Genomic DNA, 19,227 nt, shown 5'->3' on the forward strand with positions numbered 1-19,227 from the left:
ACGATAAACCCCCGCGTCCCTTTACTGCATATCCTGCTTCTTCACCGCTCCGCTGTGACGGAGTACGTTGCGGCGCGCTGCGTGACGTAGTCGGCGGGCGGATTTGAAATTGACAGCAAGGAGTTGGCTCCGTTAACGGTAACGGCTGGGCTGTTGGGATGGGTTCTTCCCGTGGCGCCGGCTTTCCCCGCCGCGGGGGGCTGGCGTCTGTGAGGCGGGCGGCGGGCACTGGGCACTGCCCCGCCAGCCCCCAGGGGAAAGCCGGGGCTGTGAGGGGGCCGGGCCCAGCGGCGCTGGGGAGCGTCGGGCTGTTGGTGTGTAAACGCCGCTGGCTTCCCCGTTCGCCTTTGGTACGGTTTAAACGCCCAAATAGATGTAGTTGTGCCGGGTTCAGCCGGCGCGTTGACTCTAGCAAACTCGGCTCTTAAACTAGTCGTTTGGTATGTTTATGGAAACAACTTACTCTGCCTGCTGTGGATCCCTGGTAAAGTAATGGAAGAATGCGGCATCTTCCCCAGAGAAAATGAGGTTGTGGATAAACTGCCCTATGAAGCGAGCCTCAGCTAAACTTCTCTCATGGTTTACAAGAAGTGGAACTAAAAGCGTGATCATGAAACAATTTATATTGATAATGTGTTTTGGTAATATTTGTAACGAGGGTTTTTCAATTAGTCATTTGAGCCCACCCCACAAATAATATATATCCTATGTAGGATCTATATGCCAAAATTTGGTGCTTTTTGCAGAGTTAATTCTATTTACCTCAAAACTGTGGAGACAGTTCAATTTTCCCAGTTTGGTTTATATTTTGTGTGAGTAGTTTGGAGATAGCCCCAATATTATCTCAGAATAGGCTTTCCGGTTATTGTGCTATGATACTCTGAAATCGTTTGTAAAATCAATAAGAAGGCTCAGAATTAGTGGCTAAGGAACAGAGTCATGTTAGTGTGGTCTTCTTCCTAGCTGACTGGACTGAAAAACTTCTGAAGTCATTTTGCTTTTGGAAGCTGTAGGTTAGAAATTGCCAGATATAAATAAAGACAAAATAGTAGGTTTGGAACAAGCACTGGCACTTTCATCAATAAAATAGTTAATTTGAAAGGCTGTGGCTGCTGTTATGTAGTTCTGACACACAACCTTTTTTTTTCCTAGTAATTTTTTTTTTTTTTAAAAACCAATATTTTTGGAAACTGTCTGCCACCTTGATTGGTCCAAAGTACAGTTCTGCTTGCTTATTCTGACCTTTTAGAAAGTCATTGTGGTGTTTAAAAAAAGCAAATAATGTTAGATTCTGGATTTTCCAATACTGACAGATTGTGATTTACAGTTTAGTCACAATGAGACGAAGCTCAATTATTGCTGGAAGCAGCGGTCGGCAATCTATGATGGCACTGAGAGTGCAGGACAGCAACAAGATGGGTCTTCAAACACCTCAGACGTAAGTTTTGCTGATCATCTTGCTAAGAATAGGTATATAAAACTAACTTTGAAGAGATTTACTGTAGTGTGTTTGTGTGAGTAGCAACTGAAAAAAAAAAAAAAAAAAAATTGGGAGCAGTGAGGAGAAAACTCCCTGCAGCCAAGAATATTTGCACAAGTGCTCCAGTTCTGCAAAAAAACTTTCTTTAATCTGTTTGTCTACCTGTAACACATTTCAAATTGTAATACTTTTTCTTACTTATTTCTTAGGAGATGGCTGGGTGCATGTGTGTATAAAATGTATACTTATAAATCTTCTTGCAGAAGTAGTTTTGATAATGGATGAACAATGCATTAAAATCAGTTGATTTTTCTAAGATGCTGCTGTGCAGAAGATGCTTAGGCTTATATGCATGTGTTTACAGTTTTCTTACATGAGCAAAAGATGACATGGTAGAAATAGTCACTTGAATCCTTCTCCCTATCCTTCAGGAAGGACAAAGGTACGTTTGGGAAGCTGAGCATGAGCAAACCTACACCTGGAACTTCGGAAAGAAAAGTCAGCTTTTTTGGGAAGAGGTATTGATAGCTTTAGATATTTGTACTATAAATAAAAACAATAACAGTCCCACATAATTCTGTAATTTTTCTGTCTTGACAGATTTTCATTATAGGGAATAATGGATCTGAGGCCAGCAGACCTTCAGGTCTACCTTCCTGCACTCTTTGATCACTAAACAATAATGCTGTGGAGTAGGAATTGCTTTGAGCGCTGTTCTTCCTCTTGGGAATGATCTGCACTGCAGACCTTAAGAGCTCCTCAATACATTTTCCTATTTAAGGAAGAACGGTATCTCCAGTACACTCTGCCTTAGTTTCTTCTTCTCTCTAAGATGCAATCTTTCCAAAATTCTATAATCTTTCAGCTTAGTTCATGGCTTTCTGTGTTCTGGTGTCTTGCAGGTATCTCCTTTCATAGGACCCCACTGCTGGAGGGATCTATGCCTTTTAAATATTCCTTAAATATTTTAGTCTTTATTTTTAACCACCTACTTAATTTTGTTTCTTCATCTTTAGGATATTTTTCTGCTCTATAAAACTTTATTTCTTTCAATAAACTGAAGAAAATATTCATCTAGGGTGCATCTGTTGTATGTGTGCATCATGGCTTCCAGCTTGTTGTTGTTGTTTTTCCAATCATTCTAGATAAAGAGAAACCTTCAGGTATCCCTTTGCATGACAAATGCAAAAGAAATGTAAAGATAGCAATTGTGGTGACTTAAACATTAAGAGAGTTATTCTTTAGATGTATTGTCACAAGAACTGTATTTATTTGTTGTTCTTAGAACTAGTGGGGCTGGAGGTTCACGCAACAGTCAGTATGGTGTGTTCGGTACAGAAAAGATCAAGGATCCCAGGCCACTTCATGACAAGGCATTCATCCAACAATGTATCAAGCAGCTTTGTGAGGTAACTTATTAACTTATTCTAAATGTACGTTATTAGGAATAAAAGATACTGATCAAAATATTTATTTTTCATGGTTTCAACTTTAGATTTTATTTAGATTAATATGCCATGTTTCTTTTTCTCAGTTTCTTGTTGAGAATGGTTACGCCCATAATGTTTCCATGAAATCACTACAGTCTCCATCGGTTAAGGACTTTTTAAAAATCTTCACTTTTATCTATGGATTTCTCTGCCCTTCTTATGAACTGCCTGACTCAAAATTTGAAGAGGAAATTCCCAGAGTTTTTAAAGAGCTTGGGTAAGATCATTATTGTTAGTCTGTCGTGCTAAGTAGATATGATACAGCTAGAATTTTAAAAGCTACAAATTCTGCATGATAGCTGGGGAGAACAGATAGGCTTCTTTATTCAAATGAGACTCTGAAACTACAGTGTTGTGATTACGTTGTTTCACTTTTGTTTAGCTCTAAGTTTACTTTCTGATTCTCAGACTCTACTATATATTTTATATTTGAACTTGCAGAACTATAGGCTCTTGGAAGCTTGCTTTGTAATGTAAAATCTAATTAATTATCTTTATTTGTATTAAACTTTGAAAGACAGACACAAATTTTTTGATGGACTCTTCTGGTTCATTCTGTTAAAATCCAAGAACTGAAGTACAATTTCAGAATGTTTGATCTGGCTCATTCAGTTAAAATAACTTCTCCTGTAATTTCTCCCATTCTGCTTTTAAAGCAGGGAGTGGAAATAACAAAAATGACCTCTGAGATGAAAAAACCACTAAGTAGCTGGGTGTTTTATTTCTAACCTTGTTCAGCAAGTGTTTGGAATCATTAATGCATCAACACTTTGGAAGAAAGAAAGTCTTCTGCCTGTTGATAATGGTGAATTTTCAGTCTCATTAAAACCAAGTTACTTCTGTAGATTTGAGCCAATGATGGTGTCAAAGCACCAGGGCTCCTTAGATGTAGATATGTCTGTTCTGTTCACTTCTGTTCTCTGTTTTAATAAAATTTTGTTTCAACCTATAACATTTGAAACTGCTGACCTACCTGAAATGTTGAAAAGGCAGTTGCTCTCAAGAGGCTTTACTATGCTGCACCAAGAGTGTAATCCTGGATAAAAAGACTTATTCTGAGAACTCACCTTAAGTTGTCTTTTGAGAGTTAGAAAATGGACCTAAATAATTCATTTTAAAAAATTCTCAGACTGAATGGCTCATGAGTGCTTATTTAGAACTGTCAGTTTATCGGTAGCTTCTTGTCCTATGTTTTTAAAATAACTTTGGGGAGCTGCCAGTCTAAAGGTGGAATAAAATCTGCACTTCTGTGTTCCTTGATTTGTAGATTTTGCGAGGTTGCGTGTAATCAGCAGTATAGCCTTTGTGTGTTCTGTACTTATAGGTAATATTAATACTTTGATACGCAGCTGTTCTGAAATTCTTTTCTGTAATTGCATGACATTAAACTGATTGTCAGCTGCTTTTCCATTTTCAAGGTGCATTTGACTCAAGCAAGAATCTTGCCCTCAAAGAACAGGACTCATGTATCAATTAGTTTTCATATGTTAGGAAATCCTTCAGACTTGCACACCCAGTTTGGAAATCTAAACATCATCCATTGGGCTATTACTCCCTCCTTTGCATTTGTTGCCTTTAAGGTCTTTGTCTCATCACAATTCACCTCGTGCTCACAGGGCACCCACTCCTTTTTCCTTAGTACCGCAGTGCCCATCTCTCCCCTCACAGTAGCTTCAGTGGGAGAAAGATAGATCTGGCTGCTACCAAAACCAAGGCAACATACTAAGCTGAATAGGAAGGGGTTAAGGAGTGTATGAAGGAATACTCTACACTTTTTTGTACGAGGCCTTAATTGTTCCTAATATTTGGATATGAAAAAAAAAAAAGTCCATTTCTTCAATTATTTCTTCAATAGCTAGCCAGTCAAGGTAAGTGATTGTCCTACTCTATACCACACTGGTGCAGCCTCACCTTGAGTACTCTGTGCAGTTTTGGGCGCCTCAATATAAGAAGGACATCAAATTATTAGAAAGTGTTCAGAGGAGGGTGACCAAGATGGTGAAAGGGCAAGACTTATGAGCAGCAGCTGTGGTCACTTGGTTTGCTCAGCTTGGAGAAGAGAAGGCTGAGGGGTGACCTCATTGCAGTCTACAACTTCCTCAAGGGAGGGAGTGGAAGGGGAGGTGCTGATCGCCTCTCTCTGGTGACCAGCGATAGGACAGGAGGAAATGGAATGAAGCTGCATCGGGGGAACTTCAGGTTGGGCATTAGGAAAAGGTTCTTCGCTGAGAGGGTGGTCGGTGACTGGAACAGGCTCCCCAGGAAAGTGGTCACAGTACCTGTCAGAGTTCAAGGACCATCTGAACAATGCTCTTAGTCATATGGTTTAGTTTTAGGTAGTCCTGTGAGGAGCAGGCAGGTGGACTTGATCCTTATGGATCCCTTTCAGATATTCTATGAATCACAAAGAAAGAAACCCATGATAATTGAATAAAATAGTGCTGTAAGAACTCAGCTGATCTCCCTTTGATGAACGGTATAAAGTACAATTGAGTTTGTTCTTCCTTCTGTGCCTTGATCTGCATGCAATAATGTGCTGTGTTGTTTTTATCACTGTTTGCCACAGCTATTAAAAATACATTTTCTTTTACCTTGTAGGTACCCCTTTCCTTTGTCAAAAAGCTCCATGTATACAGTTGGAGCACCGCACACGTGGCCTCAGATCGTGACAGCTTTGGTTTGGTTAATTGATTGTGTCAAGGTAGCATTTGTCATCTTTAAGCCAAATATTTCCACTTTTCAGGCTGGAATGTTAGTTTCAATACAGATCTCTTAAATGCTTTCTAGAAATTTCTTTGTTTGACATTTATGTACAGAAAAAGGTAGGTGTTCTTACCTGCCATTTGGGAGCTAGCCCTTAGTCTTACTTTTAGTAGTTTTTAAACTGAGTTTTTACTGTTATATTATGATCATATTTTTTACTGTGCACTGGATAAATTTGTGTATGAGAAAGGAGGGGGAAATGGCAACTTATACGTACATCAAAATGTGAAAAGTTAATGGGTATAATCATGTATCTTCAGTGCAGATCTTGTGACATCTGCCATCTTCTCCTAAATTTGAAATCTAAGGATGGAATTTTCAAGCAATTATTCAAGTGTCCTGTGATTGTTGTATAGATTGGGGGGTTTTGTGTTTGGCTGGGTTTTGTTCAGTTGGGTTTTTTAATAGTAGTCACTGTTGCTGCCAGCTCAGGTCTGAGCAAAATTTGGAATCTGTGACAGAAGTTCACCACTGCTGAATGGGGCACACATGAAAATCCCATCCTTTATGCTGAAAAGACACATTTGGCTTAGCAAGGCAATTTGGCACTGTTGAATGTCCAGTTAATGCCTCTTTGTGCTTTTAGTCAACTAAACACAGGCTCATTACCCTGATGTGATTGGTCACATTCTGAAGCAGCACCGTTACACCCTGCTTGCTGAAATCCTAATCCAATGTTACTCTGCTTCTTATCATGAACATGAAACTACTATGAAAACTTTTGGGGATCCTCACACTTGCTCTTTGTTATGTACACCTGTGCCTTTCAGTTGTATGCTGCCATGAGGCAAAATGCGCCATCATTTGATGATGGACAGAGCTGGGGAGGAGAAACGGATGATGGAATTGTACATAATAAGGTACTATAAAAAGTAAATGACAATCAGAATTGTTCAATTGAATTTTACCATATGCTATAACACCACAAATATGACACAACAATTTTAACTGTATTTATATATTCTGTTCAGTCTTATATTCGGAGTTCTCTAGGAAATATAGTAGCATTATATAAAAAGCCTGATCACCCTAGTTCCTGAGCAGGCATCATGGCCAGTCTATTGGTGAAGACTGGGTATTAAATTGAAATGCCTTACTCTCTGAGTTGCTACTGTTTCTGTTCTCCTTTGTGGAGAAAGGGAATAATTATGCTCTTTGTTTATTGTCTTATTAGGGTCTCGGGTATATTTCTCTTTAGGTTAACAGCAGTACAGTGTAAAGGCAGTGGCTCAATTATAAATGTGGTGGCTCCTGCTGATATCTACTCAGTTTACAATTTAAAAATTAGTTGTAATGTTTAATTTCCTAGGCACAAAATAGGATAGCAATGTAATTCAGGCACTTAAAAATCCAGCTGCTTGCTTTCTTTCTAATTTATCGTAGATTATTAGTACTATTCAGTGTTAACTCACAGCAGGTGTTTGGAAGGGGTTGTATGATGTGTGAGAACTTCTAATTAGAAAATTGCAAAAATCAAATTAAATCAGAATTTTGGACTGAGGTTACAAATGTGGCAGTTGACAAATAGAAATGCTTTTAAACTAAATGTGTGCTTACACACTGATAGATATGAAATTTACAATACTTGTGTAATTACTTCTGAAAAATCTGTAATTTAAAGTCTCCAGTAAATTCTTTTTGGGTAACCTTTCTTTGATTCTAGATCAGTTCTCTGACATCTGTACATCTGAAGTATAGTGGTCATATTTACTGAAGAGGTCTGTTAAACAGACTTACAGTTTCCATAAACTAGCCTGAGAGGATAATATGCTTCAAGATAATAAATTCTTAAATATTGTATCTATTGTCCCTGTTAGGTATCCCAGAAAAATGCATCAAGTGAGTTCTAGATGCCTCCTTCTGCCTGGATATAATCTATTGACATTCTATATTTAAAGGGAGGAAAAATAGTTGATTTTTACAGAAGTGCAGTGAAACCAGTGGAAGATATTTTTGGTGTCTGTTTAATTCCATTAATGTTTGAGTACATTTAGACTATCTAGATATTTTACAACCCTTTCAATTGTTGAAATGAAAACTTTTAAAATTGTTTTCAGCTTTTCATGGACTACTGTGTGAAGTGCTATGAGCACTTCATGAAAGGGAGAGATACTTTCGAAGATTTGGATGCAGAAGTGCAGTCAAAACTAAGTAAGTTTTCATGTTTTAATGAAGTATTTAATTGTGTTACTGGTTTGTTTTCTCCTAGTATCAATTTTGCTCCATTTGCAAGTGAAAGTGATCTGAGGTAAGGAAGCCTGAAATTCCCAAGTACCTCTCAGCTAATTTGTCTTAATTCTCTTCTTTTCCTGCATTGTTACTAGCGCAGACTGATGGGTCATGCTTTGCTGTCAGCCATACCTCTGTAACCCTATTGTTTTCAATGGCCTTGTGACAGAAAAGCAGTATACAGTTCTTCAGATGCAAATTCCATCTATGCCGATGATTCTTGTTTCTGTCAGACAAAGTTAACAATTTTTAAAAAAAGCAATATTACCAGAGGATGCACATCTGATGAGTCAGAAAGTTCATCTTCTAAAACCTCTGAAAACAGTCTGCAAGAGTTCCAAACTCTGTTGTGAAGGTTCCCATATATGATTCAGTATGCACCTGTGTTTGTCTTCAGGGAGATGGAAAATTACTAATTTTTTTGACTCAATCATTTCATCACCTACAGAAATACAAGTGGAATATGAGAACAGGTAGGAACAGTAGTTCTTGCTTTCTGTGGCCTCCTGTGAAAAGCCAGGCTAAGGACACTTCTGTTGCAAGCTGGAGCCATCAGCTGGAGAGGAAACAGAAGCCACTAGACTGTTACTAAATATTAGTAGGAAAAAATAACCATGCCATTGTTTGGCAAAGACTGAGGGAAGTAAGGGAAGAGATGTCTCAAAGGGCAAGGAAGTATGTGGATGAGAAAGGAGTAACTCGGACTACCTTGTGAAACTGGAACAGATGAAACTTATCTAACAACCGCTATCCTGTAGTGTGGGCTGTATAAGAGTTTAAAAAGTGACCTTGCAGGAGTGATTTTGAGCTATTTTGTGACATGAGGACTGAAAAACTCATTTCTTTTCTTGTTTGTTTTGGGGTTTTTGCCTATTAGCTTTGTAATGAAAGGTTTTTTTGATGGCTTTGGTTGGGTTTTGGTGGGATTTTTTTAGTTTAAAATAATTGTCCAGATAATGGCTATTTACTGTGCTGAAGCTAAAGCACAAGTACTCAGATTAGGTGATGATATTCAGTGAGATTAATTTGTAACCACCCCCCTCCTTTTACTTCTTTCCCCCTCCCAGAGGATTTATTTAATATAGATGAATTCCAGATAGAAGGTTTAGCAGCTGACAACAAAAGACTTCATGAAGAGATTGCAAGACTAGAAAAAGAAAAGGAAAGTGAGCCGGTTAGTAAATTGTGTCTATGCTTGTTTATATGGTGGAGTTGAATTTTATATTATTGACCATTATTGTCATTATAAAAGGAAGATACTGATGATACATTATAATGAATGGAAAATTATTTTCAGTGCTCTATGAGATTTTAATTAGGCCAGGTTATTACAGACTCTATACCATTATAGTACAAGGCATTTACTGTGGAGTCGTCAGCCACTTTTTGTTTGATATTGTGCAGATATTTTCAGATAATGAGATCTTGCATTGGCTGAAGTATTAATAAAATACTTGAATGACTTTTTTTTTCTGAATTTCAATATTATCTTTTCCAAAAGTGTTGGTATGAGAAACTCTTAGGGGATGAGAGCATGAGATTCAATTCTAGCAATATATTTTAGGGGAAATGTTTTGGTTTAAAAGATGGATTCTGCTTTTAATACATCATGAGTTTGAAAAAGGTTTAGTGGCTGTGCAGCTGGCAAATTGAGACTCCTGCCTACTGTGCAAAATGTGCTGCCTGTATTCCCAGCTTTGATTGCCCTTAGTCTATCTGCCTTTATTATCCTTATTTTGTGAATTACCTGTAGTAAGAACGTTCTTAATGCCATGTCTAATGGAAATCAAAATTAAATACTGAAACGCAAGAATTAAGGTACAAACCATCTTTTCAGCCTTTTTTGTTATTATTTTAAAGATGCTTAACTTGATTCAGCTGTCACAGACATAAAAATTTATTAAAGTTCTTTACTTTTATATTTATACCATTGAAGTTGACCAATTACTCTATTGTCTTGTCTGGAAAGTAAAATCATGACTTTAGATTAATATAATAGTGATTATTCTTTCCATCTATTTACTAGGATCGTAGAGTATCACTACGAAACCTGAAATCATCTCTTCAAGCAGATGTCCAGAAATACCAGGCTTATTTGGCTAATCTGGAATCTCATATAGCCATCCTTGATCAAAAAATGGAAGGTGTAAATGAGGAAGTTGAGGCAGCAGGTAAGAAGGCCTTGGTCACAAATCAGATAGTGAACCTAGAAATAGGTTTAAAATAATTGTAATTCTCAGCTTCAGGACAGAGTGAGATACTTTGTGTATGATGATGCTATAAATAAATGTTCCAAATTGGTTTGCTAATGAAGAGATTTTTTTGGCTGATAGCTGTTTGTACAGTAGAGTGATGAAATACAGATATTTACTCATAAAAATATAGAGAGATTAGGTTTAACTATATAGGCTGATATTTTACACCCATTTCATAAATGTTTTGTGAACTTAGAAATGGAAGTAGAAGCGATGAAGCAGGAGAATGCCCGGCTCCAGCACATCTTTGATAACCAAAAGTACTCAGTTGCGGACATTGAGAGAATAAATCACGAGAGAAATGAGTTGCAGCAAACCATTAACAAGCTGACTAAGGAAGTGGAAGCAGAAGAACATCAGCTGTGGAATGAAGAGCTAAAATATGCTAGGAATAAAGAGGCGGTATGTGAAAACCCCACTATGCTGAGATGGCTATCAGTTTTCATAATGCAAGCTTTGACTTGGGACTTGGACTATTGCTACTTCTTTCCTAAATAATCTAATAACTGCATAGATTTGTCTTAACAGGCTAAAATGACAAGAATGGCTTCTGTGTAGAATCCCTCTGAAAAATGCAGTTGTTTTTTCCCCTTTTCTGTTTTGAGCATAATGGAAATGTATTCTTTTCATTTTTTTCTGCATCATAAGGGACATAGCTAGAGTAAGCACCACTGTCAACTCTCACTGTTATAGCATCAAGAGCTTTGATAACATTAGCTAGAAATGGCTTTGATAACACAAGCAATTTCAGGGGAATGTTAAGATTTCATAGCAAGGAAGTAATACAAAACTAATGCTTTGAATCAATATCTCTGCATGAATTTAGGGCCAGATTGGTCCCTTATGTGGAAGTTCTAATAGGTTTTAAGGGCCAAATTAAATTCCCTCAGACAGAATGAAGACATGTGGTCCTGTAAGAGGTGGGATTTAAAAGCTTCTGCTTTGCTAGATGGAGAAGTAAAAAAAAAAAAAGTTTCAAATATGTTTAGCGTTTGGCAGGGTTACACTTTATCAAGCACTTGGTATCAACTTAAATTCCTCGTACTATGCAAGTATGAAGCACATAAAACTGGAAAAAATACTTCTGTCATCTGGTGTTTGCATATAGATGGCACTGATTAATCAGAACATAGAGCATTTAATAAGCTTTGTCTAGAGGTATGCTCAAGTTAAAGTTTGTTACTAGGATGTGTGGCTATGTGGCACTTCCTGTCAAAACCAATGAAAGAAGGCATATGAACATGACAACTGATCATTGTTTTAGTTATTTGTATTATTTCCAAGCACATTTTTCCTTCCCTATCAACTAATCCTCAAGAAGTTGAGTCAGGGAAAAAATATGGCAGATGACCGGGGAACCCACAGGTGAAACCATTCAGTCTCACCCATACACACCGAGAAACCTTGCAGAACAAACTCTGAAAGAATCACAAAACAGTGCTTAATCCAAACAATGCAAGCTGCTGGACTGTCAATACATACAGCTCTTGTGTACTGTGCATGACTTGGAATCATGTTTGTACAGAGCAACTCGGAAACCTGTTTAAAGGTACTATATGAACACTTTTTGCAAAGCTTTTCACTGGTATTTCTTCTGCAATTTTTGCCCTTTTCTCCTCTGAACAGATCGAAATGCAACTGGCAGAGTATCATAAACTGGCTCGAAAGCTGAAATTAATTCCAGTAAGTGCTGAGAATTCCAAAGGCCACGACTTTGAGATTCAGTTTAATCCTGAGGCAGGACCAAATTGCCTAGTCAAATACAGAACTCAGATCAAGGTAAGTAGAGTCAACACTGAATGTTTCTGTTACCACTCACAAAAAAATGCATTTCTTTGGAAATGTTGGAAAGGTCTCTTAACCTCTCCGTGAAACTTCATTGAAAAGCTTGTGTGATGCATTGCCATAACTACATCATAGTGTAGGAAGGACATTCGGTATCGGAGAGTACAGCAGCCTAAATAAAAATGAGAGAGGGAAAAGATGTACTGGGGCACATCTTAGTTGAGACTAACAAATTGCATTAGCCAGATTTTGCATGTGTGTTACAGGCTCCCCTTATGGAGATCATAAACCAGACTGAGGAAGAAATTAGGAAAGCTACTCAACGGAAAATGACTTTGGAAGATACTTTGGAACAGGTGTGTTGGTTAATGAAGATTAGGACTAAGATACCATAATGTTATCTGCTGGCCTCATTTGACCTTTTGCATGCGTGAAGTGTGGTGGGTTGGGTTTTGTTTGGGTTGGTTTTGTTGGGGTTTTTTGGGGGGAGAGAAGAAGCTGTGAGAAGATTGCTTTAGTTATGATGGAACCTAAAAGTTTTTGTGAAAATTAGGGTCTCCTCCTGTTGAAATAATGTAGCTTACATATATTTGAACAATTTGAAACATTGGAAAGATTTGTTTTTAATAAGTTGCCCATTCCAGTCTGTTGTGTGCCTTACCATCACTGACAAGTTATCAGGAAGATTTTTTAGCAATTTTGGGTTCGGGATGGATTGGAAGAAGAATTTTGTTTCCCCATTCTTTTTCCCCTACCTCAGTGTTTACTGCTGAGCATGACAGTATATGGTATGGAATATCCTTTTGGCCAGTTTTAGTCAGCTGTCCTGGCTATGTGCCTTCCCAACCTCTTGCCAGCCCCTACCCTACTCACTGAGGGGCCGTGGGAGGGAGAGAAAGTCTTGATGCTGTGCAAGTGCTATTCAGCAATAGCCAAAACATTGGTGTGTTACCAACACTGGTTTAGCCACTTACCAAAAAAAAAAAGCACCGTACAGGCTGCTATGAAGAAAGTTAATGCCATCCCAGCATGGCCCAGTTTAAAAATTTCTGGGCTACCAGATGTTGTTTGTGATGGCATGGATTTCTATGTTGGAATTCTTTTTGAATTACATTTTCTTGGTCATGTTTTCATTCTAGGTGAATGTAATGGTAGTGGACAAGAAAAGCAGTGTGAAAATGCTGAAAGAAGAAGCTGAAAAGCTGGATGATCTTTATCATCAGAAGCTTAAGGTAGAACTTCTTATAGCTTGATAATAGTTTATCCTTAATGATATCCTTAATCCTTGTATTTATACACAAGCTTTTGGTTTGCATTTTTGTTTGTTTGGATCTCTGCCCTTGCCTTCTTCCATTCCTCTTGCAGGATTCTTTCATTCTTTTCAGAAATATTTGAGTGCTACCTTAAGTGAGTCAGTTTTCACTTTCTCATAAGAGAATCTGGCATCATACTTTAGCAGATCCTGTAAATCATAAGCTACTACATCCAGTAATAAAAGCAGCAGCAATCATCTCCTGACCTCAGGATGTCTCAGAGCACGTGCTTGAAGGAGATTTTAGAGTTAACAGTATCTGCCTTGTTTATTCCGTATGTATATAAAAAATACACTTAGAGTTTTTAGTAAACATGTTTAATCACATTAAAAACTAAGGAAAACATTATTTGACCAAAAGCACATTAAAAGTTTTAATGGTATAAAATTGTTGCTTGCTTTATTTTTCTTCCCCAGTGGGGGAGCAGTCCTTATCCTTTTCCTTGCTTCTAGTTTAGCAACAAAACATAGCCTTCTCAGTTAACAGCTAAGTGGCTGCTTCAGGACCTCCCAACTTCTCTAACAGCATGGCTTTGATGGGGCTGTGGTGCCTAGGAGAAAAATGCTTTTTGAACTAAGATAGCGTCTAACACACCTGCTCTTTCAAATCCAAACTTCTGTGCTATAACCACAAAACTGGGTTTCATTGCTAATACCTGCTTAGGTGGCTGAAAGCAGTTCATTTAGTTTATTGCTTTCAAAAACACCTGTAATTTAACTTTTCATCTATGCTGTTGCATATGCTTTTCTCATAATGTGAGCTCATAAAATACTCAGTTGTAACTGGATGGTTATAGTAACACATAGTCACGTATTCATAGAGTCATAGAACACCAGGTTGAAAGGGACCTCAAGGATCATCTGGTCCAACCTTTCGTGGCAAAAGCTCCATCTGGATAAAAGCACTGTCTAGACAAGATGGCCCAGCATCCCATCCAGCCAAATCTTAAAAGTGTCCAGTGTTGGGGAATCCACCACTTCCCTGGAGAGATTATTCCAATGGCTGAATCTTCTCACTCTGAAAAATTTTCCTCTAGAGTCCAATCTGAATCTCCCCAGCAATAACTTGCACCCATTACCCCTCGTCTTTTCCATGTAACTCCTTGTAAAAAGGGAGTCTCCATCTTCTTTGTAGCCATCCTTTAAGTACTGGAACATGGTGATGAGGTCACCCCTCAGCCTTCTTTTTTCAAGGCTGAACAAACCCAATTCTCTCAGCCTTTCTTCATATGGCAGTCCTTTGATCATCTTGGTGGCCCTCCTCTGGACCCTCTCCAGCCTGTCCACATCTTTTTTTGTGTAGTGGGATCAAAACTGAACACAGTGTTCCAGGTGTGGCCAGACCAGTGCTGAGTAGAGTGGGATAATGACTTCTTTATCTCTGCTGGTGATGCCCTTGTTGTGATGCCCTTGTTGATGCAACCCAGCATCCTGTTGGCTTGCTTTGCTGCTGCAGCGCACTGTTCACTCATATTGAGCTGCTTGTCCACCAGGACCCCCAGGTCCCTTTCCACAGAGCTGCTCTCCAGGTGGATCCCATCAATTCGTAAGGGTAAAGCTCCTGCAATAGTTCACATGCCAACTCTTCCTTCACTGACAGCAGGTCCGTATTTGTATAGACCTGGGTTTTTGTTCCCAAGGCCTGGGGCCCAACAGTGCTGGTAAAGACAGAGGTGAAGAAAGTGTTGAGAATCTCTGCCTTTTCAGCATTGTTGGTGACTAATTCACCCCTCCTGTTTAACAACAAGCCAGTATTATCCTTCTGCTTGTTTACATACCTGAAAAACCCTTTCTTGTAGTTTTTGGCATCTCTGGCCGATTTCAATTTGAGCTGTGCTTTTGCTTTTCTAACTGCACCTCTGCATGCCTTGGCAATGCCCTTGTAGTTCTGAACAAATATTCGTCCATTTTTCCATCTCTGGTATGCTTCCCTTTTGTTTTTGAGCAATTAAGCCAAGGAGGTCTCTTGGTCCACCTACTTCCCTTACCTTTAAAGGGGATGAACTGGTTTTGTGCTTCTAGCAGAGCGTTTTCCTTGTGTAATTTTTAAAATGTTATCCAGAAGACTTCAGTATTCAAATTATTTTTGAAGGATAATGTTTCAGTAATCTACCAGAGTTGCGTGTTCAATTCATGGCAGAATTTAGTCTGATTTTGTGCATTTAATTGTGCTAAGTATAGTGTCAACAGTGTCATCCTCTTTGGAGGGATTATTACTTATATTTTGTACTCCTCTTTCAGACATAAAAGGGAAAAGCAGTTTTCTTACTCAAATGTGATTTTATTTTTTTAAATCTAGCAGCAGTTGTTCATGATGTTCTATTTCTAAGCTATTAAAGTATGTAAATAACACTTTTTGAGATGAACTTTGAGGGGAAAATAGCTGCAACACAAACCTTGAAATACAGTTAGAGAAATAAAGGGAAGGTTAGGTTGGTTTTGGGTGGAAGAGTATACATAAAATACCTGAAAGTTCAGGTTTGGGGGGATGTCCTTGAGTTTTTTTAGTTCTGAGTTTGGAGTTACTTGTGTGAATTCTGAATTCAAGTATCAATATATAATAAGGTAATATAAAGGAGAAAAAAATCTAATTATTCCTGAGTTATGCAATTTTTTTTTTTTTTTCCTCTTTCCTTATGTTTACAGGAGGCAGAAGAGGAAGAGCAAAAATGTGCAAATGAACTGGAATTGTTAGAGAAGCATAAACAATTACTTGAGAGTGGTGTCAATGAAGGTCTCAGTGAAGCCACAAATGAATTGCATGATCTTCAACGACAGTAAGGCCCATAACTTCAAGTTGTTTGTGTAGTTTAGTTCGGGTTTGATGTGTTTTAAGGATAAAGACATTTTCTTGAATCCTAACTTAAAATTCTTTGGTGAGCAGGTATCCGTCTCAGTCTATTAATTTCAAAAATTCACACTTGAAAGATGTTTCTCCTCAACACTTAATATTTTGCTAGAATATTTGTCTGCTGTATCAGAACTCCTGTTTTCCATATAATATTTTTCATATATATGGTTGCAGTATGGAAATTACTTTCCAAACTTATGTGACAGCCACATTTTACAGACCAAAGTCTGGAAAGACTATTCTGACTCTATTCTGAATCTAAGGTACATTGTTTCTTACTGGTTAGCACAATACAGTCCTTTTTGTTCTAAGCTGCGTATTAATATACAAATCTAACTTGGTTTGAGTTAATACTAATAGAAAAAATTATGGCTAAACATGATGATATATCAGACTTGGTGAAGTGATTGTTTTAGATGTCAGGAATTTTATAATTATGGATGTGACTTTCTGAGTTTCTTTACTTTTTAGATACCAAGTTGTTATGCAAACAACAACAGAAGAGAGCAGGAAAACTGGTGATAACTTGAATCGTCTTTTGGAAGTGATTGCTACTCATGTAGTATCTATAGAGGTAAGCTAAAATTTGATATTCAGAATTAAATCTTTCTAGAGACATTTGCAACTGCAGTTAAACACATGAAAATTAGAATTCACTCTTTGCAATAAAGCATCAGTTACTTAGGGGTGCCGCACTGAGCCTGTGGATTCTAGTTAAATAAATTTGTTGACAAAACTTTTGGTATAAATAATCAGAATTAATCATTAAATTTCAGCAGTAACATCCTGTCAGGTTTAATCTGCTTCTGGTAGATGTCCTTCAGAGAAGTGTTTAACTGAAATCATTTAACCTGTGCAATGACTGCTTAAAATGCTTTAGCAGAACTAATACAGTAGAAACCATGATAGTTCTAATAAACTTTCTGTAACTCTTTTTTAGAAATATCTTGATGAACAGAATGTGAAAATTGACAGAGACTATGAAGAATTTATGTCTGAAGACCTATTGTCAGTCTTGACCGGAATTCTAGACAGTTATAAAAAGAAGGCTGAAAGTCTGTAATTACCAAAAAGGGGAAGATGAAAATGTTGCATTTCTGAAGCTCTGGTATGGTGCCTTCTAAAAGGATGGGTACTTCCTGTGTTTAGTAGTGAAACTGGTTTTAAGTGTAAGGAAATGTTTATGAATTTCCTTTCTTTTATTGACACAAATACATTAAAGAATTCAACAGTGTATTTGCAGTTTCTTAAAAAAGGCTTTGCTTACACTTCCTCCCTGCAATATATTATACATGATTACAAACATCTGTGACAGACAACTGTGGAACAACTTAATTTACTTTTTTCTTTATAATCGAAACATTTGTGCCCTTCTAAGAACATTAGTAAGACGAGTACAGTTAACTTGTTAAAATAACAAGCCAGAGTGGACTTAAAGATGGAACCGCAAGTGACAGCACAAATGCCAAGGGTTCTGACAACTTGAAATACTGCTACTTAAAAATATCTAGAGGTCTTTGTAAACTTGTAAGATTGCAAACTGAGAAAAGAATTACGCTTTCCTTTCTGGAGCATATTTTGTGCATTTCATAATATACACATTTGTTTAGTGCACATGCATGACAGTGCACATCCTACTCAAAGCCTTTCTTTTAGAGCAAGACCAAATGTAAATGTCTTTCAGTTCTCCTGCTTGTTCAGTTATCTATGAAAGTGCCCAGTGACCCCTCTTACATGAGTAAGATTTAAAAAAAAAAAAAGAAATAAAAGAAAACTTATTTGAAAAGAACAGTAGTAGTCATACAGTAGTCTTGTAAATATTCTAGAGAAAGAAAAATAGTCAGTTTGAAAACAAAGTTCTCTCTCTACCTGTTCATAGTCCCAGATGAAACTTCACTGTACTTCTTGAATATGTATACCAGAGAGAGCTCTACGTAGGACAACATATGGATTCTGGCAATATAGCTAATCAGTTGTAGATTTGGCTAGTGTTGGATACATCAAAACAGTCTAAAATGAGTCTACATTCTTGTTAGACCAGTAGGACAGACACTATTTGATTTTTTTTCCTCAGGAATGTAGCAGTAAAATTATTGAATGGGGAGCTCCAGTCCAAATACATTGAAGAAAATGTAACCCCATCTCTTGAATGTTTACTTCTTTGTTTAGTGCTAATGTGGAAGTAGTATCTTACCTACTCTGTATATACCTTTGTTTAAAAACAAAAACAATAAAATCACCATTTATGTCTTGGGATAGTTCAGTTTATGATGGTATTTCGTAATAAAATATTGAAGTATTTGAGTGCTTTTGAGAGTTCAGTGATAAATATCACTGATTCAAATATAAAATGATAAAAAAAACTTTGCAGTCTGTTCAAAAATTGTAAATGGCTGATAGCTAAATGAAGTTGCTCCTTAATTCTATAATTAGACACAATATTTGAATGAAATGCAGATCCCTAGGATATACAACAAAACTTAAGTTGGATCATCTTGAACACAGACCGCAAATAAAAACTGAATTGTCTGTAATTCTAGGCTATTTTTGTAGAGCATGTATAAAACTCAGTTGTCCTTAAGATAGTGTGTGAATCTTCTGGCTCTAGTATGAGTATTTTGTTTCAGATGTTATGATAATGATGGCATTATTTAAGCTTCTAACTTTCTGTTCTTTTGTTGTACTCCAGAAGTTTAATTTGAAAGCTAGAAAAGTTTTCTGACAGGTGGGTAGTATTTCTGCTGTCTTCTGTTGGCCTCTTTCATTTTACCTTTATTATAAACTCTTACTTTGTGGGGGGGGTTTCTTTCTGTAACAGCCTAATCCTTATCAAATCTCAGTTCCTTCTCTTTAGAAAATCTTTCTAATATTTTTGTTATCTAAAGCAATATTCTTCTATTTAAGCAAAACTGTGACATATACAGAATACTCATGTTCCTTGAAAATATGTGCTTATTTAGGGGCTGTGCTTTCTCTTGGCTGCCTGATACCTGTTTGTCTCTGCTTCTATAACAGACTATTCTTGTGTTTATTAATATCTGCAGGTTCTTTGCCATGTGGAG

The 19,227-nt window shown here is 37.4% G+C and overlaps 1 protein-coding gene across 1 annotated transcript; it reads left to right on the forward strand.

The window, feature by feature from the left end:
- The first annotated feature begins 7 nt into the window (after positions 1–7).
- NDC80 (NDC80 kinetochore complex component) lies at positions 8–18,746 on the forward strand. Its single transcript, XM_075744303.1, has 17 exons — positions 8–138; positions 1,328–1,438; positions 1,912–1,998; positions 2,766–2,889; positions 3,015–3,187; positions 5,569–5,671; positions 6,504–6,593; positions 7,791–7,884; positions 9,030–9,136; positions 9,989–10,133; positions 10,414–10,619; positions 11,844–11,996; positions 12,269–12,358; positions 13,142–13,234; positions 15,961–16,091; positions 16,637–16,739; positions 17,106–18,746. Exons 2-17 carry the CDS (start codon positions 1,338–1,340, stop codon positions 17,226–17,228), a joined length of 1,923 nt encoding a protein of 640 aa, XP_075600418.1. The 5' UTR covers positions 8–138; positions 1,328–1,337; the 3' UTR covers positions 17,229–18,746.
- Positions 18,747–19,227: the final 481 nt, after the last annotated feature.

Source organism: Balearica regulorum, chromosome 2, assembly GCF_011004875.1.
Source record: "Balearica regulorum gibbericeps isolate bBalReg1 chromosome 2, bBalReg1.pri, whole genome shotgun sequence".
Lineage (NCBI taxonomy): Eukaryota > Metazoa > Chordata > Aves > Gruiformes > Gruidae > Balearica > Balearica regulorum.